General features: G+C 38.0%; 2 protein-coding genes across 4 annotated transcripts; both read right to left on the bottom strand.

The window, feature by feature from the left end:
- Window positions 1–1,106: 1,106 nt before the first annotated feature.
- On the bottom strand, window positions 1,107–6,404 carry il22ra2 (interleukin 22 receptor, alpha 2). Of its 2 annotated transcripts, none has more exons than XM_028604081.1 (6): window positions 6,328–6,404; window positions 4,855–4,975; window positions 3,883–4,064; window positions 3,493–3,635; window positions 2,192–2,349; window positions 1,107–1,523 (listed from the first exon to the last, which is right to left on the bottom strand). In XM_028604081.1, exons 1-5 carry the CDS (start codon window positions 6,389–6,391, stop codon window positions 2,200–2,202), a joined length of 660 nt encoding a protein of 219 aa, XP_028459882.1. In that variant the 5' UTR covers window positions 6,392–6,404; the 3' UTR covers window positions 1,107–1,523; window positions 2,192–2,199. The 2 variants fall into 2 exon arrangements, with proteins under 2 accessions (XP_028459882.1, XP_028459881.1); XM_028604080.1 differs by having other exon boundaries at window positions 1,107–1,528.
- Window positions 6,405–8,853: 2,449 nt separating this feature from the next.
- On the bottom strand, window positions 8,854–24,897 carry ifngr1l (interferon gamma receptor 1-like). 2 transcript variants are annotated; one of them, XM_028603182.1, is made up of 7 exons: window positions 24,663–24,897; window positions 16,014–16,140; window positions 15,178–15,374; window positions 12,916–13,103; window positions 12,326–12,485; window positions 11,262–11,377; window positions 8,854–11,140 (listed from the first exon to the last, which is right to left on the bottom strand). In XM_028603182.1, the coding sequence occupies exons 1-7, from the start codon at window positions 24,727–24,729 to the stop codon at window positions 10,799–10,801; spliced, it is 1,197 nt and encodes a 398-aa protein (XP_028458983.1). In that variant the 5' UTR covers window positions 24,730–24,897; the 3' UTR covers window positions 8,854–10,798. The 2 variants fall into 2 exon arrangements, with proteins under 2 accessions (XP_028458983.1, XP_028458981.1); XM_028603180.1 differs by having other exon boundaries at window positions 12,326–12,488.
- Window positions 24,898–25,832: the final 935 nt, after the last annotated feature.

A 25,832-nucleotide genomic window follows, 5' to 3' on the forward strand; every position in this document is an offset into this window, starting at 1 on the left:
GCCTTGAATGTCATGAACATTTTTGCTTTTTAGGGCAGTATATATATATATATATATGTATGTTACAGTATTGAGTCTTCAGTAGTAACCAATCGGCTTGGGGCTGGTAGGGAGGTCAGGAAGTATTGAGCAAAAGTATAAACACATTGTTGATTTTCATCCTTTCATGGGATTTATTTGAATAAGAAAAATATGGAATAACACCAGCTGTATCTTTAAAGTTTCAACTAACTAAAAAAAAAGGTTTTGAGACAGAATTAACCAGTGTAAACCTTGTCTGTGGCTTTTATTTGTAACATAACACATACACAACAAATACATGATGCATTCTCAAAGTTCTGCATCCGAACAGTGTTGAAGTGTAAACTCTGTGCTTCACAGTGAAGCTCCAGTGATATGTTGCATATTGTGGCTGTACTGGAGGGAAAACAAGTACACATTGTGGTCATAGTGTTAACTTATGCAAACTTCATCGTTCCCATCCCTGAAACTCTAATTTTGGAGGAAATGTTATGACAACAAATGACAAGATGAAATTGCTAAATAGCGTGGGAGAAAGCTGAACTAGGTATAAGGGTTTCAGTCGTGCCGTATGATTTCTGGTTACTGGGGTCAGTTGGAAGAGTGGCTCTACTTCAATATGCTTGTAGTGTGTCTAAAGTGAAAATGAGCCATGCTTCATAAAGAAAAATGACAAAACAAACCTAAATGAAAAAAAGATAGATACAAAATTATCTTAACCCTTGTGTTGTCTTTCCGTCGACCAACTAGCAACTTTGGTTTTTCTGGGTCAAAATTTAAAATTAAAACGTTTTGGTCGTCTTTTTTGACACTTTCGTCACTTTTCCCCCGATGTTTTTGGCACTTTTTCCAGTGTTTTTTTTATCCATCATTTTATCCAAGTTTTTTTGGCACTTTTTCTGATGTTTTTGACGATTTTTTTCAACATTCTTTTAATTTTTTTTTTTCAAAACAACACCCAAATTCAATGAAAGTAGTGAACTGATAATTTACTTTAATAGCTGTATGGAACCATCCGCGTTTTTGTTTTTTTTAACAATTTGATTGAAAGAAACACAAATTTGTGATATAGAAACCTTTTGAAAATGGTTCTAATTTGACCCGAGGACAACAGGTGGGTTAACTCGAGGTCCACTCGCTGGCTTTTTCTGGAGCTCTGAACCACAGCTCACATCATCATCAACGAAGGCAGTTTTCTCAGTGATTCACTGAGGGGAAAAACTGCTAAGTAGACCTTGAGTTAAGTTAATTTTGTCAAACTACTATTTCTAATTAACTTTCACCAACAAAATGTATTTAAAAAAAAATAAAGATAAAGCTCTTGAGTGAAACAATGTGTCCTGGAGGCTAAAATCATACTAAGTACTGTACACTCAAAGTGAAAGTTCACCTACACAGTTCAACATGTCAGATCCTTAATGCTTTTGAGAAGAAAGTGCATCACTTTTATTGGCACGGATATTTATGGCTGCAGCCGTCGAGGTAGCGATGGATAATTAAAGCTGTGCTGATGGAGTCCAGTCATTCAGTGCGTCATATTGCCAGAGTTTGTCCAAGGCAAAAGAAAAAAAAAAAAGACAATGGAGAACGATGGAAAAGATTAGTGACTCGCACAAGAAACAACTGTCCAGTTTAACATTTTCACAGCTGTACACATCCGTCGCAGATCTAAAAATAGTGCAAAGGGTGGTGTGAGCAGAGGTAATTATAGTCATTGTGGAGAAACTCTCCTGCTAAGATTTCTGCTCCAGGAGTTTCATTTTCCCTCCCTCTTTCTGTCTCACTGCCTCAGGCGATTGTCGTGCGACAACCGATACTTGACTTCTCATCTGGTAATCTTTTGTCACAGCAGACGCACAACACAACGATACAGTCCAGCTCAGACACAATCATACAAAGCAGACACTTGTACCGTATTCTCACAGATGAAGCAGCTCTCTACTGCAGTGATCTGCACTGTTGTAGTCTTCATTTTTTGACTCAACTAACTAACTTATTTTAACAAACTGAAAAAGTGTAGTAATAATGACAAAGATGAGTTTCTGTAGGACATCTCAACTATCAGACTCAACACAACCAGGTGCAGATATGTGTGTGTGTGTGTGTGTGTGTGTGTGTGTGTGTGTGTGTGTGTGTGTGTGTGTGTGTGTGTGTGTGTGTGTACCCACACCTGTGTGATCACAGCGTAGTGAAACATTTCACAGAGCTACGAGCGCTACTCTTGGCCTGGAGGGGGATAATGGTCTGGGCTTGGAGGCAGCATTTCGTCTTGTGCTTCAGCTCATTCAGAGTTAGTTTGTCCGAGCAGCAGTCCATCTCAAACACCTCCTGAAGAGAAGAGAATAAGACAGTAAGGAAGTGAGGACGTTTTTTTGGACTATGATGCACAGTTGTACACGTGAAACAATCTTTACATGGGATACTGTGCAGTCTGACAGAGACATGATATGTAGGAAAGATGTAAGTTGTGGTTCTTTGTGTTGTTGTTCTTGTTCTTCTCTTTTTGTTGTTTTTTTTTTTATAGGTTATTGTTCTTGTTTTTGTTCTTCTTCTGCTCTTCCTCTTCCGCCTCCTCTACCTCTTCTTCCTCTTCTATTCCGTAACAGTAGCTGTAGTTTAAATGTCATTTCTTTCCAGTTTACACATTGAAGTGTTACATTTTATTTGCTCCATGTAAAAAAAAAAAAGAAATGTGTTTATTGCCATGATGGTGATTCTTTTAGTGCTGAAAGTTAATCAGTCAGTCAATCAACAGAAAATTACTTTAACAATTTTGATAATTGTTTAATTGCCATAGTATTTTAGTGTAATAGTCATTTATCTTTCAATCATTTTCTGATTCCAGCTTCTGAAAAGTGAGGATTTGTCATGAACTGAATATCTTTGGACTGCTAGACAGACAAAACAAGACGTTTGAGGCGTCACCTTAGAGTCTTGCGATAGGTGTTTTTCACCTTTTCTGACATCTGGCTAACTGAGATTTGCATTTTTACTAAACGACTACGACTAAACGAATAATCAACTAATCGATTGGTAAAAAAAAACAATTGACAAACTAATCGATAATGAAAATAACTTTCAGTTTCAGCCCTAAAATCTTTATTTATTTAGCTGATGCTTTTATCCAAAGCAACTTAAGATAAGTGCATTGTACCAGTAGCAAATTAAGAATGTTGTTGAAAGACAAGCTCCATTCAAACCAAAGTAAATATTAATTTATTATTAATCTATTATTAAAAACTATGACACATTTCACATTCTTTTATGTTCAGCTAACCTGCTCTGGCAGTGTGTATCAACTGAACACTGTTTTCCATGTAATTAGTAGTAGTAGTAAAATGCAGTGTGGCATATTCTTGAGGCTAGTGTGCCATAAAGAATAAAAATGATAAGGCATTTAAGAAATATAAAGGATTAAAAAGTGTGTGTGAGTGTGTGCATGCATGAGTGCGTGTGTGTGTATGCGTTTACCTCCTCTCCACTGGTGTGTATGAGGTAGATCTTGTATAGCAGACTGCTGTGCATCTTCCGGACAGCCGGCCTGGGGGGCTTCACACGGACCACAATCCCTTGCTCTGTGATGTTCACCCTCAACACAGGACTGCTGATTTTGGCTGCAGATACGATATAAGGATCTTGTTAAGTTTCCTTTTTTTTTGCACGATGATGAAGCACAAAATCAAGTGAGGAGGGCCCAAAAAGATGCTAGAATGAATAGCTGTGGATGCGGGGAGGGGCCCATTGAAAATGCCTTTCTACAGGGCCCAGGGCCCCTGGTTCTAAATAACAAACTCATTTTAGCAGTGTCTGTTTCAGGTTGTGACAGTGCAGACGATGAGGAGGAGGAGAGTAAATACTCACTGTCCCAGCGTGGGCTGAACCTCGGGGAGAGGGCCCAGGCTGATTTTCTGGAGGGCAGGGAGACGGCGTGCACTCTGGCGTAGTACCACTCTCTGGGGTCAGAGGTCACAACGCTGAGATCACAGTGGTGCTTCTGGATCCCCTGACAGCCGTCTACGTCCAACCACTGAGGCTCGCCATAACTGAGGGGCAGACAGAGGGACAGACACCAACACAGAGTTCACTTCACTCCGTGCAACATGGACCATTGTTACATGTCTTACTGGCTACGTGCTGGAAGAAGTACCCAGATCTTTTACTCATGTAAAAGTAGCAATACCTCTGTTACAAGTAAAAGTCATGCATTCAAAAGTACCTTTTACTTAAGTAAAAGTACAAAAGTGTTAGCCTTTAAAATATACTTAAAAGTACCAAAAGTAAAATAACTCATTATGCAGAATGGACCATTTCATAATGATGCATTAATGTGTACATCGCTGAAATGTTGCAGTTGATAAAGGTGGAGCTAATTTTAATTACATTATATAGTGCTGGGTAGGTTGTGAATTTTCCCCCAGATCAATCAAAGTCATATCTTAACCTATAATAATACATCATAATGTATTTGTTGATTATATGTTGTAATATTAATCTGAACCTGCAAAGGAACTAAAGTTATCAAATAAACGTGGGGGAGTATTATTATTCCTCTGTAATGTAGTGGAGTATGTCTGAAGTAGCAGAAAATGGAAAAACTCAAGTAAAAGTACCTCAAAATTGTACTTAAGTACAGTACTTAAGGAGTAAATGTACTTAGTTGCTTTTCACCACTGCCTGCTGGTAATCTACACAGCAATACCAGTAGTTCAGTGTTCGATTCAACATTCAAAATCAGATTACTGTGGTGAGATTATTCCCTGGAAGACAAAAAGTGAATCATTGAATCACTCCACTGGTATGGAGTGTGTGTGTGTGTGTGTGTGTGTGGCTCACATCTTCCACTGGACGTAGTACTGCAGAGAGCTGCTGTTGGTGGGTGGAGTCCAGCGCACCACGTTTTTATAGTCCACGGAGTCAAATCTCACATGGGTGGCTGGAGCGAGCATCACTGGACCTGAGGAAGTTATTGATTACATAATGGTTCATGAGGAGATAAGAGCATTAATAATTACGTTGGTTATTATACAGCAGCTCTTAAGTAAAGAACAAAAACAGATTTACAAACAGGACGGTAAACACAGAAAAATGAAGATAAGAAATGGAGTAAAACAAATTAAAAGTGTATCACAGCCAGAAGTCCAACTAGAAAAAATTAAGAAGGTGCATCCATTCCAAATAGCTTCTATATGGGCTCTGAAATGTTGTTAAAAAGTCAACGTTTGGTGGGACAGAAGGGATTTCCTGAGTCTTTGAGTGATTACTGAAAGATTTTAATTAGAAAGATGCCATTCACCGTTTAACCAAAACTAACTTTGGCCCTTGGTCATTTATCTTAAGGTTAACTAAACTATAATTAAATACGTTAACGCTGATAAACTCGAGGAAGAATACAACCGTTTTGTTAAAAAACTGCAGTATTTTTGGTGTGCTATATTTTGTGACCTGGGATCAGTGATGTCTCAAACACAACAAAAAAAGAATGAAAACGATTTTTCTGGCAAATGTTGCACCCTGCAGCCTCATTAATGTGCACCATGGTTCCTAAAAACCGTGTTTCCTCGAAATTTCAGAGCTGTTACACACTCACGTCGGTCTTACAGATGTCATTCTATGCTGAGCAAGCCCTAAACTAAGTCACATTTCTACTTTGTTATTTTGTTGTAATTATGACATTTTGTATGATTTTTAAAGATTATTTTTGGGCATCTTTACGCCTTTATTTGACACGACAGCTGAAGACATGAAAGGGAAGAGAGAGGGGGGGAATGACATGCCAAACCCGGGCCTGCTGCGTCAAGGATTAAACCTCTATATTTGGGCGCCCGCTCTACCAACTGAGCAATCCGGGCATCCCACGTTTTGTAAGATTTTACGGATATCTTAGAATGATTACGATACAGATAACTTAATGTTTGTTGTACTATACCTTCACAATATCCAACACCATTTGTGATTCACTTAATTTACTGCTAAATCAAGTTCTATTCTGTTTCTTTTCACATTGTTCCGTAGCATTTCATTACATTTTATAAGAGGTTGTAGAAATCAGTATTTGTGAGTTCTGTTATTGGTGAGTTTGTTTTTTAATTGGAGACCAATACATTTAAAGTTACATTCCTTGAGTTTGTGATAGCACCCATAAATCTGATTTTCCTCTCAGCTAAGTGTTGATGTTTTAAACCCAACACAGTGATTTGAAAAACATGAACAGTGATTGGAGAGAGAAATCAGGAGTGACTTTGAAATCAAATTTGTCAGACAATAACCATCCATACGGTCATAAAACATAAATACATCAGGGGTTACCTTGAGCTGTGACACAGACACCCAGGTTCCCCAGCAGCACGGCGCCGAGCAGCAGACGGGTCATGGCGTTGACGCTGTTGTTGGGACGACAGACACGACGAGCCACACTGGACTGATGCTGCAGACAATGGGGCTGCCTTTAACATGCCATCAACTTCCCCTTTTAAATTCCACGATGGACCATTTACGGCATTTCTGACACAACTGTGACAGTGTTTGACACAGAAGTACAGTTTCATGCAATTTACATGTGACACTGGCGGATCACTTCACCTATGTTCCAACCTTATCTGTGCTGTGATTTTGTATGTCTATATATGACTCAGTTAACCTCCAACCCTACACGTAACTCTACATGAGGTGGTTAAATCCTCAGGTGGAGGACAGAATCTTTTTAGAAAACAAAGTGAGTACTGACAGGTTCAATGTCATAAATACATTGTAGACATGCCACACAATGGCGTACATGAAACATTTTTAGATATAAATGAAAATTGGCAAGTGAATCATTTGACTATTCAATTCTCAACACAGTGGTTCTAAATCTTTGCTTGCCGTGCCCTCTTTGGAAGCTGAAGAAAATGCATGCCCACCAAACTAGTCACGGAACAAGCCTAATAACCTGCAACATGATCTTGAACATGAATTGCATTTTTCTTTCCATGCGTGTCTCTCATCAACTAGTCAGATTTTTTTAGACTAAGCTCTCCTGCTACACTGACCGTAAACCTGAGAGCAAAATAGGCTTCCTCATACTTTGGATTTTACTGCCATTTTTGCTTAATGAGCATCACCTGCCTCAAAGGTCACATCTAAAAGAATGTAAAAGTAGGCATGCATGTTCCCCTTTAATAGTCCTTTTCACAGCAGACAGTTTAACTTATTATAGAAAAACTACACAATACCAGGACCCTGAAACTGAAGCAGCTAAATGGAATTTAGCCATCATTCATTTTGTTTATACCTGTGATTTTTGCTCAATGGTGTTTTAAGCCCCCAACGTCTCCTTCCAGGCAGCGCTGCGACTATTGACTTCATGGCACCTAACCCTAACCATAACCATTGCCTAATTCTAGTGCATTCCAGGCAGCGCTGCCTGGAAGGAGACGTTGGGGGCTTAAAACACTGATAAGCATTATTTTCCTGCTGGGACATGTCAATATATCTTCCACGAAAAAGGCCTAATAAAACATTATTCAAATAAAGCTCTGCAAGGACGCGTTTCTCTTTACTAGCCGTTGTTTGTTCTCTGAAGGTTACAAATTCCAAGCATTTGTTACTGGAACAAGTGATAACTATCAGCTGTCCAAAACAGTTAACTGGAAATGTGTTGTGTAATGGAACTAAGTAACAGATACAGGGAGAAAAAAAGAGGAGGAGTGACATCTCATTATCTACTTCACGTTTCCACTTTGTGTTAATTATTAATTATATTGTGAATGGGTTAATACCGATCTACAAAAGCTGCTGAGATTATCTTATTTTTATTTCCTGCAGAACCTTAAAATAAATCTAAATCATAAGTGTGCTAATGTGTTTCTATTCTTGTCTGTCATCTTAATTTAGTGTAAGTTTGCAACACTTCGATTCAGTGTTAGTAAAACTTGTACGTCTTTGTCCTTCAGAATGAATAGAGCTTGGGTGATTTTTGGTCACAGCACACAATGCTACATTGGTCATTCCCAGCCAGGGGTACCTGTACTTCTGCAGTAGCCAGAGTGTTGCAACTGAGCGTGGGTAAGAACAGGGCGCCCCAGTGGCCGAATGGATCAACTCCTGGTTGGGGGGGCCTCGGTTGCATATCACCGGAATGGTAAATTGTTAAACTTGATAGCTAAGAGCAATGGATAAATGCTGAAATTGCTAAAAGTAGGCCAATGGATAGTTAAGTCGCTTCTGTCACTCCAAGTCGTAGAAGCACAAATGCAAACTTGTCCAGTGAACTCTGTTATCAACTGTTACTGGAAACTAAAAAGGTCTCCCTACTCCTACGCACACACAGTAAAGAGGAAGGAAACCCCACACACCCCCGCATTTCTCACACACACGTTTTCAGAACAAGGAACAACATGGTCAAATGTCATGCAACATCATGACGTGTGCTTCTCCCTTTACATGGTAACGTGACAGAATCTGACAAAGTAATTAAAATTTTAGTAGCAATAACTCAGCTGGAAATTGGCTACTACACTGAAATACCAACTTCCCTTCCTTAATGGGTAGCATTTCACATACAGTAATTAGGTGAACCTGGCATAAGATTTGGGACACAGATGTTAACTGGAATTGTGTACAAGATTCTATCACAACATCCCTTATTGTTTTTAACTACATCATTTTTTTGTAGAACAGAATACAAACAGTAAAGGCCAAAAAAAAAAAAAAACACCTTTATCTTTTTTAAATGATTTAATGCTATAAAAAAAAAAAAAGGCACTAGTGTGCAGACAGAAAAGAAAACCATATTACAAAAGCACAGCGATAACCAGATAGATACCGAGAAAGTAAATGAACATTTCATTAAAATTAGAGAATCAAGTGCTTGAGTTTAATTAGCTGGGCCCTCATCCAAAATAGTGCTAACAACACATCCAAACATCATTACATCCAATCAATCACTCTGGTAATTATAGCGGTCCTTTCCCATTTGAAATTGCGGGACAAAAAATGTTTGCACAAATAAAAGCACCATTTTTTTTTTCTTTTTCATTGTCAGCATCACTTAAAAAAATGTGGTTCACTTCAGCCAGACACTGTTTTCATATGTTCAGCACTGAGTATAATCATATCAACCTTCTGAGATACCTCGCATTGACTTAACATCTGTGAGTTTATTACAAAACAATAAAAAGCAACAGAACAAATAAGTATATAAGTACGGAGATAATGCACAATACAAAATCACTTTATCCTCCTGTGCAAGATCGCCACTCATTACTTGAGAAAACGTATTAATTGCAGTTACTGCATAAATGCATTTGAGTCCTAATACATTTTCTAGGCCTGTTTCCCCCTGCATTAACTGTTCAATTATCTCTTATTTGCCAAATAAATGTCAAAACACAAATTTTTGACAACTCATCTTGAACTCGTGGGTGTCTATACATTTATCTAAACCAATGTACTTTAGGGCAACAGCCAACCTTCCTCCTTCCAACCATCCTTTAAAACCACACTTGGATGTTGGCTTGTGGGCTGTAGCAGCTAGCGGAGTGATTTTATATGGGAGCGTGCGTGTTTGGCTTTTCGTGAATAAATAATGTATTCATTTCTCCATCGTTCTCCTCCTCCAGATCTACCAGCAAATCAGGGAGGGGGAAGGAGGAGGCAAACATTTCTCTACAGATTTGGGTTGTTCTGTATTCGCTAAGCCACACTCCGGTTTTTAAAAGGATCCAATCGACTCTGAAAGACTTGATCAACTATTCCCGCCCAAATATTCCATTTCACACAGAATTAAGTCACATTATAAAAGTTAAGTTCTATTTCACTGCGACTTTAAGGTGCTCCGAGCAAGTAGAAAAAAATGCAAATAAGCAAAAGGGAAATCGGCGGTAATTATTCCATAGTGAATACATTATGACCATTCAGTTTAGTAGCTGAAATATGTTGATGCCTACAGGCATGCAACAGTTGCACATTGATGTAAATGTATGATTTTAATGAACAGATTTTTATGTAACAGTATGGTTAGTATTTCAATATACGTTACAGGATATAGAACACAGTAACAAGTGAAGTATCAGTTCAACAGTTGAGAGTCCTGTAGTAATAACCCCATAGCATGACAACTTGTTGATGGGATACAAAGTTCTCATTCTTGTTGAGGGGGAATGCACCTATTTTAAGTCACTTTAGACCAAAGTGTCTGTAACATGAATGTACTGTACTGTAAAATAATCAATCACGTTATATATGAGGTGCTTAACAAACATGTTCAGCACTGTTAGGCATGCAACGTTTGTGAAAGCAGAAGAATCAATCACAGGCTGCGAACAACTGAAACACAAACATCAGAAATTAAGCACTTAATAGACGGAAAACATTACTACACTGCTAACATTCTGGTGACTGATCCGATTTGGCAAATACTTTGATTTATTTTATCTTACAACTGTAAGGCCGCTTAACTAATGCAACTCTAGTTGTAATTGCTTTGCAGGAATATTTTCCCCAAAGGCTTGACATGAATCTAAACACAAAGTAAAATGTAAGTGACGTCAAGGTGCATTAACAAGAATCACATTCCCGATTCTCTTTTCACTTGGCATTGAGATGGTCTGACAAGGAAATAACAGAAACCGAACCAACTGAAATTTGCAACGACGACTTTAAGTCGCTGTTGAGATTTAGATTTTCATAGTTTTCCGTTTTAATGACAAGCGGTTGCAGGATTCCAGGAGAGTGCCTCTATTTTTCTAATGTCAAACATTTAATTTGCGCCAACGTTCAGATAGTACAAGTTCCACCTTCAGCCACGGTAGCCCTCGGCCAGTTCACCTGGTGCAAACTCAACCAACACCGGACGACTCTCATAACCAGAGGGGGCTTCATCTTCATCAAAGTTACTGCCTTGCATGTACCCAGGTCCTTCATCATTCCCTACCTCCACCTCATCAGACACACGTTCATCCTCGGTCGACACGCCGATGGGCAGACGCAGTTCAGGCTCAGTAGTGGAGGTGACAGTAGCTGTGAATTCATTTTCTTCTGTTAGCAGTAAAGGTGTCGGTGAGGTAGCTTCCACTTCTGGCACAGAGACCGTCTCTTGAACCAGTCCCACGGTCCACTGCTTCACTTTACTCTTGAAGGTCTATAAGACAACAAAGAGGAAATTCCAAAACCTGTTCCTCCAGTGGGGAAAAATCTTCCAGCACATTCAAATAATTTCCATGTAAATGATCAAATAAAGAGAGTTGGTAGGATGAACATACCATAGAGTTTGGAAGAGAAGTTAAAGGCATGGTCTTTTTTCGGTACACCATGAAGATGACAAAAGCAACTGCACTCCCCAACAACAGGATGCCCACGATGCAGATATGGACGATATCTAGACAAAACGGATGTAAAAGTGAAAACATTCACAGACAGACTCGTAGCCATACATACACACACAGTCTAACCAAACAAGTGGTAGCTCCGACTCATGCCGGTTTCTGGAAGGGGGGATTTGTTACTATACCAAAATAAAAGCATGAACAAGTTAGTGAAAGGACTGCGAGTTGAACCAACCAATGATGTAGCTTAATAATGACTGTGTAGGGCAACATGTCCTGCTGCAGATGATCAAACCTTCATCCTGGTTAGTTACTAGATGACAGTGTTTACAGTTACCTCATTAAATATGTGGCCTTTCCTTAAAGCTTAAAGTTTATTGGGGATGTGAGGGACTATTAAAAAGGACAAATCCTTCTAATTTAAATGTGGACAAAATATCAGAAAAGGTAGGCTGTGGTGCTGTGAAAATCACTTGTAGCTCTTCTTTTTATTGCTTTCCAACAGCACTGCAAATTGTATGTTCATTTGTGTGTATGCAGGGAGTTGTTTTTCTTGATCGACAAGGATCAAGAGGGGGCAGAAAACGTTTTGGAACCACTGGTCTAACTATCCAGATTTCACTGGGTGAAGAAACATTTTAACTCTGGTCTGAGATCCCCCTTTTAAAAAAGTAACTGCCTATTTCCAGCAGAAACTCAATGGAGCTGTGGTTGACTCTCATGGAGGGGTTTATATTTAAGGAAAGATCCACCTTAAAGAACAGCCATTGGGGATTGCTTTTCTGGAATGCCTCAGGTGTAAGATGATCTGTTTTGCTTGTTTTACAACCGTCTAAAACATTTGCTCATACATCAGGTTTTGGCATCAATCCCTTTGAATCAAAGAGTAAGACCGTTCTTCTAGACTCAGCATCTTGCACTGACTGTCAGAGCTGACATAACAGCATGACCAATCTTGACTATGGAACCAAAACAAAAAAATATTCAAAATATTACTCAACAGCTTGGGGATTCTTCTACTGGATGGACGCAGTACTCTTGTGTCCCTTGAACTAAAATTTTCTTCAGCTCTCCGCTCATCGTCAGACAGTGTTTCTTCTGTGCAGAATCCACTGGAAGCTTCTCCTCACACACTCTCTCCACACACTTCCACCTGTAGTGCTGCTGCACAAACAGTGAGGCTCCTTTTTAACAAAACTTCAGTGACTCATTTGTACACAAGTTGCACAAGGTTTAGTGTGTGATACAACATGACAGCCCCACCCACATAATGGTAAGCAGTTGTACTACTACCAGGGTAATTAAAGAAAAAGAAATAAGCAGTGAAACTGAATGAAAACTAAAAATCTTGAAGAAAAACTTAAACTAAACTGAAACTGTATATAAAAATAAAATAGAAATGAACATAAATCATAATAATGATATTACTACTAATATTACTAACAGTAGTAGTCCCTGCTTTTCCCTCTGCTAAACTATCATTGTTTGACTCAACTGACACAAGTCTACACTACAGATTATTTCCTCATGTTTTCATCAATGTCATAAACCTCAGAAGGCAAAGAAGATGCGAAACTGAATGCAGTCTGACCTGGTTCGTGGTCATGACATCATAATGAAATACAGGTAGCGGTGCATCACTGCTTCTCCTAGACCTAGGATTGGTATTTTTACTCTTCTGCAACTTATGCCGGTACACCAGCCAGGGATGCGTGAAGCGGACCAGGACAGTGTCACCCGGTTGGGCAGTGACGTTTACTGGTGGGAAGTCCACAAAACCTGGAAACCAACATGAAAATGCTTTAATCATGATCTCTCATTTTATGTTAGAGAGTGTGGCATATTGAGATGATATGAAAAGCTAACCATTACTCTGACATTTTATAACCTTAATATCTTGGAATAGAAGCTTTGGACAAAAGTAATCGTTTAAAGTCAGATATATTATGTTGCATTTTACACATAACTTCTCACTTAAACGCATTGCCTCCTCAAAAAACATTTGCAATGCTGTTTTTCCTTCAATATTTTGAAACCTGTGTTGTTTACATCTCGGTTAGAGATGCATGTGCTTCTGAATATTACCGCCACAAACGGTTGATCAGTGGAATAGTGTGAAACTGTCAGCAGGAATGTACATGTTTGGTTTGTATTTCGTGCACGTGCATCCACAGATGCATGTGCATGTGACACAAACAAAACGAGGACCCACATTTGAAAACATCGCTGCATATCTCTACTTGTGGTCAAAACCTCCACAGGGTACTTTTAAGTGTTTTAGTCCACTTTTTGGAAATGCTGTTTCACTAGCAAAAATCGATATAAAAGTAAAAGAAAATTTAGTGTATAAAGTGGATGGCAGATGATTCACTCCATTTAATGCAACAAATTCCATTTATTGTATTTAAGATTTTATTAGTGGCTTTTCTTGCAAGTCACATTTTTCCTTTAGGATTTTAGACTGCAGCCCAATAACAAAAGGAATGATCCCATTGACTTTGAGGATTGCCCGACGTTTCCTCTAGGGCAGTGTTTTTCAACCTTTTTTGAGCCACGGCACGTTTTTTTACATAAAAAAAATCCTGCGGCACACCACCAACCAAAAATGTAACAAAATGACACATTGTAGACTAATAAGATCAGAATCTGCATTTTTTTTTTTAAATGTATCCATCGCTTTTGCAGGCTTACATCCACGATCTCGGACCTACTGTTTACATCCTGTCACTGCAGGATGCGCGCGAAAGGTGGCAGTAATTCGATTGTCTTAAATAAACAAGGTCATTGTTGCACTATACTGACACAGAATAGTATTTAATTTCTCTGCCAGTCATCATATTTAGGGTTGGGTACCGAAACCCGGTTCCACTATGGAACCAGTTCCTACGCAAACGGTAGAATTCGGACCGGATTAGAACGCAAATTTCGGTTCCGACTGAAATATTTTCCCTCTGTCGCTCCGGACAGCGGCAAATATCACACTTTCTCTGTAGTCTACCATTAGCTAGCTGCCGTAAATGTAGGCTACTTTTAAAATGGCATATTTTCCCTCTGGGCTCACCAAAACAGACGTAAAAGCATATTAACCATTCACTGACTTCACGTGATCGCTAGTAAACATATTACACTTGCTCTGCTAGTCTATCGTTCAGGACAAGACCCTGTAGCCTGGTGGTGGGGGAGGCGGGACAGCCTCCCCAAATTGTCTGCCCTTTCAAACTCATACCTGGGTGTGTACAGGCCTCTTGGACACTATCTGAGAGAGTTTTCTCCTGTGCAGCAGATGGCATAATTCAGGACAGGTGTCCTATCTTGCCAGAGAAGGCAAATATAGTCATTTTTTCTGCAAAAGAACTGCTCAAGTTTGAAGCTGGTTGGCATACCAACAACATTTATTTTGTTGTTACTTGTTAATAGTGTAATTGTTATTTGTTAAATTATTGTAGTTATGCGTTAGGGGACTTAAGTTTACTTATTATGTATTGAAGTACTTTAAAACATTATTTATTTTTATATAAATATATTATTTATATATATATATATATATATATATATATATATATATATATATATATATATATGCTGCGTTATGCCAAATCAGAACTAGTTTGTAAAACATGCTTTCTGACAACATCATAAATCAAAAGTGTTTATAGTTGTTCAGAACGACTACACGTGAAGGTGGAGTGAAATGTTTTGAAAAGATATTGACTCCCATTCTTTTTTTTTACCATTGGATATTTTCTGTATTGAGGAGATGGATTAGTGTGTGAACTCATCAAATCAGGTTTATCGCAATAAAAAGTTAAATGTTCTCATTGTAAGCTTAGTAAATACTGACATCAATACTCACATTTCAGACCCTCCGTTGAGTCCTTGAAATAGCTGAAAATGATTCCATCTTGAGGGGCGGAAATAGATTCATTCTGTCCCATTACGGCAGTTACGGTAACAAGGTACTCATTACTTGGATCAGAGAGAAATGACAAGTCGACTTGTTGTTCCGCCGGTGGCTCCGCTGGTGGGTCCACCCAAACAACATTAGGAGCACTGGGGAAACAGACAGACAAGAGCAACTTCGTCAAGAGAAAATAACTAGCTAATAACAAAGACTAAAAACATAAACGATAATCATGTCTTCAGAAGTTTTAAACACATTTAAAAATAGTTTTGCTGCTGTACGTGTGTAAACAATTTATGCTTTTGTCAGGAACCAATTATTAATATTATGTTATTTCCTAGAAACACTTTCAAACCCTAACCTAAAAAGAGATGTGTACATGAACATGATAAAAAAAAAGTATAGTAGTAAAGCAGTTATAAGGATATCCTTAATTTAAATATGTACATTTAAGAACAATTCAAACCCTAATCAAACATGTGGTCCCATTCACTTACCCATTAGTATTTAAAAGAGCAAAGTACTTTGCCGATTTGCCCACCTCCTGCAACTATGAATGAATTACTTCCCAGCAGAGTGCTGTTGGACATTATTTATACAGAAAGGCAGTGTGTATTTTTTGGCAAGAATAACATGTACTGTGTACTGTATAGTTAGAACCAAGGCCTGATCAAGGATTACCAAGTTATCTCTATAAATGTTAGTTTGTAGCAGAAACCATCTTAAAAAATATAGTTTTAAACAAACAGATTTTTTAGCAGGGAACATGTACAAAGGAAAACACAAACCCATTTAAACTTAATACTGCGGAAATATTAATTCGGAATCTAAGCCCTGGCGAGAGCTGGTCGTAACTCCACTTCAGAACGTTGTGCAGATTGTGGCAGTGCAAGGTCGCGTTGATCGGCGGCTCCACTGTGGAAACACAGAGACACAAACATCAGCCTGCAGATATTATCACCCTGTGTGTTGAGCTCTCTGTTTTAGCTACAGAGTGAGGCATCGCACTACTGTTCTACCTTAGTTGGAAGTCGCACATGTGCAGTACCTAGGTAAGGACTACCAGCCAGTCAGAAGCAGAGTATGAGGGAGTGCCATGCTAGCAGCTAGGTGAGCATTATAACGTGTTACAAAGTGACGCACGTTCGTCATGGAAGTAAAGGCTGGACTACAACAGAGCTGTTTGGAGCAGTTTGTGAACAGTGTTTTCTGTTGGAGATGGTAAGTCACTTTGACTTTGGGCTTTTTCACTTTGTAAACCTATAACATGTACAAAAAAAAAAGATATGGAACACAAAAAGGAAAGGGAAAGCCAAAGCATAATATGAGCACTTTAAAGCATTCAAATTTGACACTGAAGGTCTTCAACCACCTAAGCAAATCCATGAATTTAATATCAGATGGCTTAATTGTTATGCTGTAGGTGGAGCTTCCTTTCACTTACACAATTCTGGTACAAGCAGCTAAATATTGGCTAGAAATGACAACAAGAACGTTCAATGAAGCAAAATCCCCCCCTCTGTAAATGACCTAAATGTTCATGAAAGCTCTTCTGTACAGACTCTCAGCTGAACTCTCACACTGCCCTTCTTCATGAGTCTGTAAAAGTCAGGGAGGCTGGGGATTTTTAAAACTTCCCACTAGAGGGCGCTGCATGCAAACTTAAACAATATTTTCCTGGTGAACCTCTTTCAGTATGGAGCTAGAACATTGACAGTAACCTGTGGTATTGAAAATAAAAATTGGCGTTGAAACAACAAATATTGGCACTGAAAAATCTTGAACTGATATAAAACACAAACATCAACAGCTATAATCTCACAATCCTATTACATTATTTCATATTTTTGCATTATATGTCAATCTACATTTTTTCTTGATGTCCTTCAGTGAGTTTTTTTTTTTTTTTTTTTTTTTTACGCGTTCAGGATTTTTACAATGTCACTGGTTTTCAGTTTCAACTCTCGGTCACTGTTTTGGCATAGAGAGTAGGGGGTTGATGGGAGGGACAAAGAGGGCGCAGTTACGGTTAATTTGAATAGGCTACTGGCGAGAGATTGCAGCTCCACAGGAATCCTCACAGATGTGTTATTACCCATATCTACAATGGCTTCCACAAGTTCACCTGGAACCTCCAAATCTCATGAAAGTCTGATTATCTCTGCCATTTTGTTTTTTCCCCACATAGAAGTGGGCTGGTTTAGGGTTAACTTTTAATGTAGGCTGTGCTGTTTTGGCAGAGGTTAGCTGAAAAAGCACTAACACTAGCTAATACCACATCAGCTAGCACACTTGGGGGTTTAAAGTGATATTAATAGTGCACTGATTGAGTTTTGGTATTGATCTTATATGGTGGAGCACTTGTGCCGCAAGTGCTCCACCATAAAAAATGCACACCTAAAACATATTCAAGTAAGAATTTGACTTTATATTTCATAAGAAATTACAGTAAATGCAATGATAATGCAAATGAGATTTAATGTCTACTGGCCTATGCAAAAGGGTACAAGTCCCATTTCATGACTTAAAACCATGTAAGTGTAAAACAGTGTAAAAGTGTAAATAGTAAAAATCCACAGGCTGACGTTGCAGAACTTCCTGAAGCCTTCTCAGCAGTCTCTCCATAAATTGCCTCCCAGTCAAAGGGGACTGTAATTATACATAACTCAGTGAAATCGGATAAAAAAGGTAAAAGTAATGCCTTTAATGCAGAAATACTTGTTATTTACAGGCAAGTTTATACATTTATGTTCAATAAACCATTAACCGATAATATTTTCGACAGATTAACACTATCAGTTAAACAGTTAAAAAAATAGTGTACTGGGTGCCCAGATTGCTCAGTTGGTAGAGCGGGCGCCCATATATAGAGGTTTACGCAGCGGGCCTGGGTTCGACTCCAACCTGCGGCCTTTTGCTGCATGTCATTCCCACCCCTCTCTCTCCCCTTTCATGTCTTCAGCTGTCCTGTCAAATAAAGGCCTACAATGCCCTAAAAAATAATCTATAAAAAAAAAAAAAAAAAAAAAAAAAAAAAAGTACTGAACTGGTTTACATGATCATGTTAACTGTTATGTTCAGCTAAGGCAGTTTGTCAGTAACTGTTTTCCCAGTTTTAAGAGATGTCAGTGAACACGTTGCCTAGAAACCTGTCAGTCAGCAGCTATACTTGTGATTGGAGGAGAGTTATGGGGGAGGGGCGTTAAGGTTCCGTGACAGTGTTAGCCAGGTAGAGAGCGGAGCTCTTCTCTTAATACATCCATGAAACAGCAGATGAGAGATGCAGGTGAGTCAAGCCTTGTGTAACCCTAACCTTAACCCTGACATCAAGAAATTATAATGCAAACAAATTTCAAAGTGAAATAAAATAATAGCATTGTGAGATTATAACTTTTTGATTGTTTTATTTATCAGTTGAACATTTTTCAGTGCCAATATTTGTTGTTTCAATGCCAATTTCTATTTTCAATACCACAGGTCACTGTCACTGTTTTAGCTCCATATTTCAGTGGGTCTACCAGTTCTGACACAGAAGCATAAATATCTAAAAAAAATTCAGATACATACTGTTTATTTCTTTGAACTTAGTGGTTGAACTGCAGCGTCATCTTTTTTTCCCAATCTAATTTACCGGAAAGGTTACGCAATGTCACTTCTGAAACCCGGAAACGGAGAAGAAAAAAAAAAAACTTTCCAACAGGCCACACATTCTTCCTCAAACCCAAAGTAGCAAAATCAGAGCACAAAAGACAGTGTTTTTTTTTTTTTTTTTAAATCTTTTGTAAATTGATCCCCACTTCAATGCTGGGACTTACAGTTTAATTTAATTCCATCACCATAATAAAACATTTTGATGGCAGGGCTGATCAGCATGCTTTCAGCATGTTTACACAAGCCTGATGTTTCACCTCCTGTTACAGGAAGCAGCCATGCCTCATAGCATTGCACAGTTATTGTGCGGTTGTTTCTCTTTTTTTTAACAAAGCATCAATTATTAAACTAAACAGCTCCCACTTCTTTTAACGTCTTATTTCAGAAATAAACAATAAAAACAAGAAAATATAATTTCTTACTATTTCATATACAGCCTTTTTAATTTTGGTTTTGTTGTGGTTTACTGAAGCAACACAGAATGGTGGAATGGTTTAAATGACTACACCAGCTCAGACTAGGTGTACACATTATCAGATTGACTCTTTAAAAAGTCCAATGTGTAGGAATTTCTCCCATCTAGCATTGAGATCATATATCGCAATCAACTCTCTCGCGCCACGCAGTTCAAAGTACGTATTACAGCTACGGTAGCCTTCACTCTTTTTTTTCTGATGACCCCGGTCTCTTGCTCTTTTCAATATCCTTTTTCTTGGCGAAGAAGAAGACTCCTGTTCCTGAGATTTTGAATACGTGTGGTCCTCCATGTTTCCTTCTTCAAACTTGCCGGGGCCGGGAAGCGACGATACCCATTAGCAGCACCTGTGAGTTTATCATGTGACCGCGAAAATGCATAAGGCTAATGTAGTTCAAGATGGCGCATGAATATGGAACGTCTACCCCAGTTCATGCAAATGCAAATGTAAAATTTCAAGCCAAAAGGAATACTTGGAATTGATGGTGGTGGTAAATATTCAAGTTTGTGAACTGGCAACACAAATTTTCAGAATGAACAACTAAAAACGTTACACACTGGACCTTTAATTGTTTTCAGGGAAAAAAGAAAAAAAAGACAGAAATTATAGTAAAAAATAAGTGTTTTAGATTTTTTTTATTTGTGAAGATCGACTTTGGCCTGGCGTGGCATTTCAAAGTAAAAAGAAGAAGACGATAATGGCTTCAAGGTGAACACACCTTATCATACTGTACAGCTTAAGAGAAAAAAATGAGTACATTTCAGTTTAATTTCCTCTGAGCTGAACTAACATTTAAATGTACAGGCACGTGATAAGTTACACCCACGCAAACACAGAGAGGCTCAAAAACAACTCGAGACCGAAGAGATGTGGCCGAGAAATCACTGTAAAAGAAGTGATAACCGCAACAGTAAAGTTGGTCGCTGAGGGCGATTACCACAAAGGAGCACCCACACAATTTCATTTCACAGATTTAACTTCCGTTTAATCTTCTTGCAATTTGATCGTTTTTTTTAACACTATCTGAAAATGCAAAATATCTTGTGTATTGACAAGAGAAAATGTAGGGATTAGAAATTATTTACTAAACAGTGAGCATGTTTATAAGTTTATATGAGTGAAGCAGATTGTAAAAGTCCCCTTATGAGAACAGAAAACAGAAGCAACCGTAGCTGACAGATTTGTGTATACAAAGCAAAAAAAAAACGTTTTCAGAAGGCGGAAGAAAGAGCAGATGCTATCAGACTTAAAAAGGAGGTCACTGGTGATGTGCAGAACACTTGCCACAAAATGTTACAGAGTGCTGCCACAAAAGACAGTACTTTCAAAATGAGTTCACAAACATAAAAAGGGGCCCTGAGACACATTTATTTTGCCCAGAAAGTATGATGTGAAAGTAAGTCCAACAATGTGCAATGAAATGAATGATGTGCCATAACATGATTGTGTAGATAAATGGTAGCATGCAAGTACAATAAGTTTCTTCTAATTTTTGATATTAATATCCAGCTGTATTTCGTTTTCTAGTCATTGTCTGTCTTTCTTGGTTAAATTTGTTGCTGTAATTACTGTAATATACATTTAATATTTTCTTGCATATTTTGGCACTTTTGTATTGTTATTTTTAAATCTCTGATCGCCTTTGCAACTTATTGGAGTTTTGACAATGACTGTAAAGTTGCAAAGTCGATCAGAGATTTAAAAATAACACAAAAGTGAAGTTTGCAGTCAGAATGAGAATTCAGTTTGACTGCAACCACCAACAATGACGTCAAAATGCTTTACAGAAGGAGTGAAAACTAAAGAAAATAGACGGATGGAAAGGGCAATAAAGACGTTGACATAAACTGCACACAGTACAAACAGATCAAGTTTGCACACATCAAGATAATGTTAAAACATCAAAGACAGAGTAAAGACTAACATCATGCGTCAACTATTTAACCACACAGAACAACAGTTACAGCTACAAAACCCACATGGCTTTCCTGTCACTGCGGGCTCTCAGCCAGATTACATGTGTGAGCCATGGACTTTACCGATTTGGACTTGAAAAGTTAGCATGAAAAGCACGAGTGTTACTCCTAACATCAATAATACTGCATTCTAATTTATTTTAGGTGTGTAAACAGACTGGTTGGGCTGATATTGGCACTACACTGCAAATCAAGAAGCAACAACAAGCAATTAACATGCAACACAACCATTAAAAACCAATGCTCAGATTGGAATGCAATGTTAAGTAATAAAGGTAAAATAGAAAGCAGAAGGGGAGGGACATTGATGTCAGGCTTTGTCCCAGCAATGTACATCGGTTGAGCCAGACCAGGTGAGATTAGTGGCGAGACTTTATTGGGAAAAGTTATTCTAAAAAGGCATAAATGAAAGCAAACTCAAAAGGCAAGGTGTATATTTTCTTGGAAAGCCCCACTCGTAGTGCCAAAAGTTGTGCTATTGTACTCGGTGACTCATCACAGCAGTATACAGGGCTTCAGGGGAATGCGGTCAAATATTTCAGTACTTTGGTCTCGACCACGCAACATGATTCATATGGCAAGACTCTACACAAGACAATGGGAGACTGTCACAATCCAGTCCAGTGCTCTGCGCTGTATAAAACACACCTAGACCTTGTGAAAGCCGCAGCGGCAAGATCGTCATAAACCAGCGGCCCACAATTATGCCCACAAGACCCATCTCTGACCCGACAACGAACAAAGCATACAGTATACACACACCATCACTGCAATATACAGCCTCATGTCTCTGAATGACAGGAGGACGTTGATGAACTCGCACTCCTGAAAACTGCAATCACTCCAATCCCTCACCGTGTAGCACCACGAGTCATCTATGCAGGAATACGTAGCACTTGACCTAGCACTTTGTGTCCAGGGACTGTATTTATCAAGTGTCTCAGAGTCTCTCACATCACGATATTGATATAATATCGATATATTGCCCAGCCCTAGTGTGTGACACATTTTAGTCATACAATTATAAAGGAAATCAGTGGTCTCATTATATATATATATATATATATACACATATATATATATATATATATATATATATATATATATATATATATATATATATATATATATATATATATATATATATATATATATATATACACATATATATATATATATACATACACATACACATACACACACACAATGCTAAGTTACTTGCCTATACATGACACCTATACATTGTAAAGGGGTGCTATTTTCTGCATTTCAAATTTGACCACTGTTTAATATACCATGTATGATGTTTAATAAATCCTAAAAGTAAGTGTAGAAGATGTATTAAATCCCTATCAAGTCCTACTCTAAAGTATTTTTACTCTTATGTTAACTTTCAACACGATTCCTCTGAGTGATTCTGAGATGCTAGATATGGCAGAGAATACAGGCCCAGATTTATCAAAAATGTGTCAACATAACATGAGACAAACAGCAGTTCAAAGCAAGCAAAATGCTTCAAATGCCCTCTGAGTAGCCACTTCTGAACAGATTTCAATTCCCCTCGCAAGTTTTACTTCATGTGTGGGGAAATTCTGACTGCTGTATTGGTAAACGGTACAAAATACACTGGCTGCCTCATCTCAGGTATGCCCAAGAAACCTTTGTCTGACATCGCAAATAAACTGTGCTTGGGATGTTTGTTATGCTGTAAGTACTTGGGCTGCACTGGGACAGTAAGAGATTTGGACAATTCAATACAGAGATAGATACATTTGTAGAAAAATTCATGATTATTTTAAAATTGAGAACAGTATGTGTCCACAGTTCCATATTCAAATAAATCAATGATTTAATTCCTGTAATTAATAATAGGGCTATAAGTAACACACATATATATTTTTCTTTCCTTTTTCTTTTTTTATATATAAAAAATAAAGAAAATACAACTGAGAAGCTGGAATAAAGGAGTGTTTGGATAGATTTGCTAGGTCAGGGACAAATGGGCTGTGTACACTACACTCTGACCACATACCAACTGCGTGGTCTACACGTCGATGTATTCTTTATGAAGCCTGGGTGCATTAACGCTTGTATTTAGAACGGTTCGCTGCTGATAGCATCACCAAAAATGCATTTTAGCCTCAAGTGTGCTGCAGCAAGTGCCACAGACTGCAGAGGATCGATGCATGCTCGCTTGAAGCCTCTTTAAATGATTGGTTACGTTCCAAAAATGGTCATCAGAGTTTTCCCCCTCATCTCCATCAGCAATAGCAATGTATGTATGTATGTATGTATGTATGTATCCTACATATGTATACCTGCCCACATACACACATAGAAAATAAAATAGTCAGTAATTAAATAGATTCCATGGCTGCAGCGCAATGTATGTGGCACTACAACGGCCCAAGTTTCTATTCCTGTTTTCAACTTTTATCACCATGGAAAATTTGGCAAATGTCAAAGATTCAGGAACTGCACACCATTTTCATCCATTTCTGTTAAGAAATGAACATGTGCAGGTGTAGCAGAGTCCACAATATCCCAGTTCATGTCCATTTCCGAAGTATAACTGCATGCATGTTTGGCTTCCGCAGGGGTTGCTTTCTGCATGTTGTAGGTCTTCTTTTTTTTTTTTTTTTTTTTTTTTTTTTTTTTTTTTAAAATTGTACAACTTTGCAGAAATAAGAATTACACAATGTGTGGTAATACTGAAAAGTACAAAGAGGAAATAAAAAAAAAGGCAAATTCACTCTGACATCCTTATCAGTAGGTTTGTTCAAGCAATCATATGCGAGTTTACAAGAGTCTTATGATGTTTGTTCATTTATGATTATGGTGAATGTTAAAGAGTTTTCTGTAGTCAAATTTTCACAAAGTAGACAGTGGTTTAAGAGATATTCCAGCTAAGATGTGACAACTTAGAACTCCTTGTCTATCAAATGGAACCTTTTATATGGTCAGACACACTGTAACGTTAAGGTAGCAAGCTTCATACCAGTTTTACTGGTAAAGGTAGCCAATTATAGGTAGCCATTATTTTAACGTTAAAATGACTTGCAAACACAGAAGGGTGGTCTCTTAGCTTCTCTCTTAGGTCTCTTAGTTAGCTTTCAATGATTTAGTGTTTCCAGGACAGCGGTCCGTCCTCATCTCACCTCTTCATACCTAACAGTCATACAACATGCCGCATACAACCCGACATTCAGATTGATTTTTCACTTCATGAGTAGAGACAAATTATCACTAATTCGGCGGCACAAAGGAATAGGATAACATTACGATTTTAACACAAATTTAAATTAGCTCGTGTAAGCTAGTAACGTGAACTTACCGTGGGCCACCACCGCTTGAAACACGCCGACAAATAGGAAAAAGGGATGAAATGTAGCCAAATCCATACTGAACTGGAAACCCAGTGCTTTCTTTCTTTCAAAGTTTGTATCAAATGGCACTAATTTACCGTTTCATTTGGGAAGCTGGTAAGAAACAACAAACGCCTCCCAAAATAGCAGCGATGTGGTGGCGAAACGTAGCTGGATCCAAAGGCGGATGCGACCTTCCCTCAAGTGCTGCCTTTCCCAAACCTCGTAAATTTAAGCTTTGTTTCATACGCGAACTAAAGTTGCATAATAGTACGTAGATGATTTAACTGCACAATAAAGAGACACATGGACACAAGCCATGCTATATATATATATATATATATATATATATATATATATATATATAGAGAGAGAGAGATTTTTTTTTTTTTTTTTTTTTGCTTTCAGTTTTGAGTTACAAATAATTCCCTCAAATAGCTTAGCCCAACATTTGAAAGCATTTGAAACCCTTTATTAGCTCAAATGTAGGCTTTATCGCTGAATCTGTGAGATACAGATACAATAGAGTAGATTTAATTTGATTCATAAGCTACTTGGAATAAGCTACATAGCATAAAAAACAGACACAAAGCATACCACATATTGGTTTTAACATAAATTGTGGATACAGCTACTAAATCTAAAAGTCTGTGCTTTTTTAAGACCTAGTGGTGGTGATATTCCTGACAGCACTTGAATGCAGCAAAGATTGGCTGGTGTGCACTTCCGGTTGCCGGGAAATGATCAGTTTTTGGGAGGCGTTTGTATATATATATTTATATATTTTTTCCTACCATAAATACCTCCTTATTTTCTGTCAGGAAAGACGTTTATTCTTAATGGCAGTAAATTGATAAACTAATGTATTAACATTACTGATAGATACTTTATTAAAAATAAATTCCACGCAGTTAAACATTTGATTCTAAAATACAATTTAAAAAATGCCAATATACCTTTGACTGTAAGAACATAGCTGTATGGGATTATAATTAAACAACCCTCTGACAATAAATAAATAAAAATGAAATAAACCTATTGGCATACCTTTATCTTAACAGATACAAGAACAGGAGAAGAACAATTCTGCACATGAAAGCTACTGTATGACAAGAACTGGCCTTCAAAAAATATTTTCA

The sequence above is a fragment of the Perca flavescens genome, chromosome 17 (assembly GCF_004354835.1).
Source record: "Perca flavescens isolate YP-PL-M2 chromosome 17, PFLA_1.0, whole genome shotgun sequence".
In the NCBI taxonomy this organism is placed as follows: Eukaryota; Metazoa; Chordata; class Actinopteri; order Perciformes; family Percidae; genus Perca; species Perca flavescens.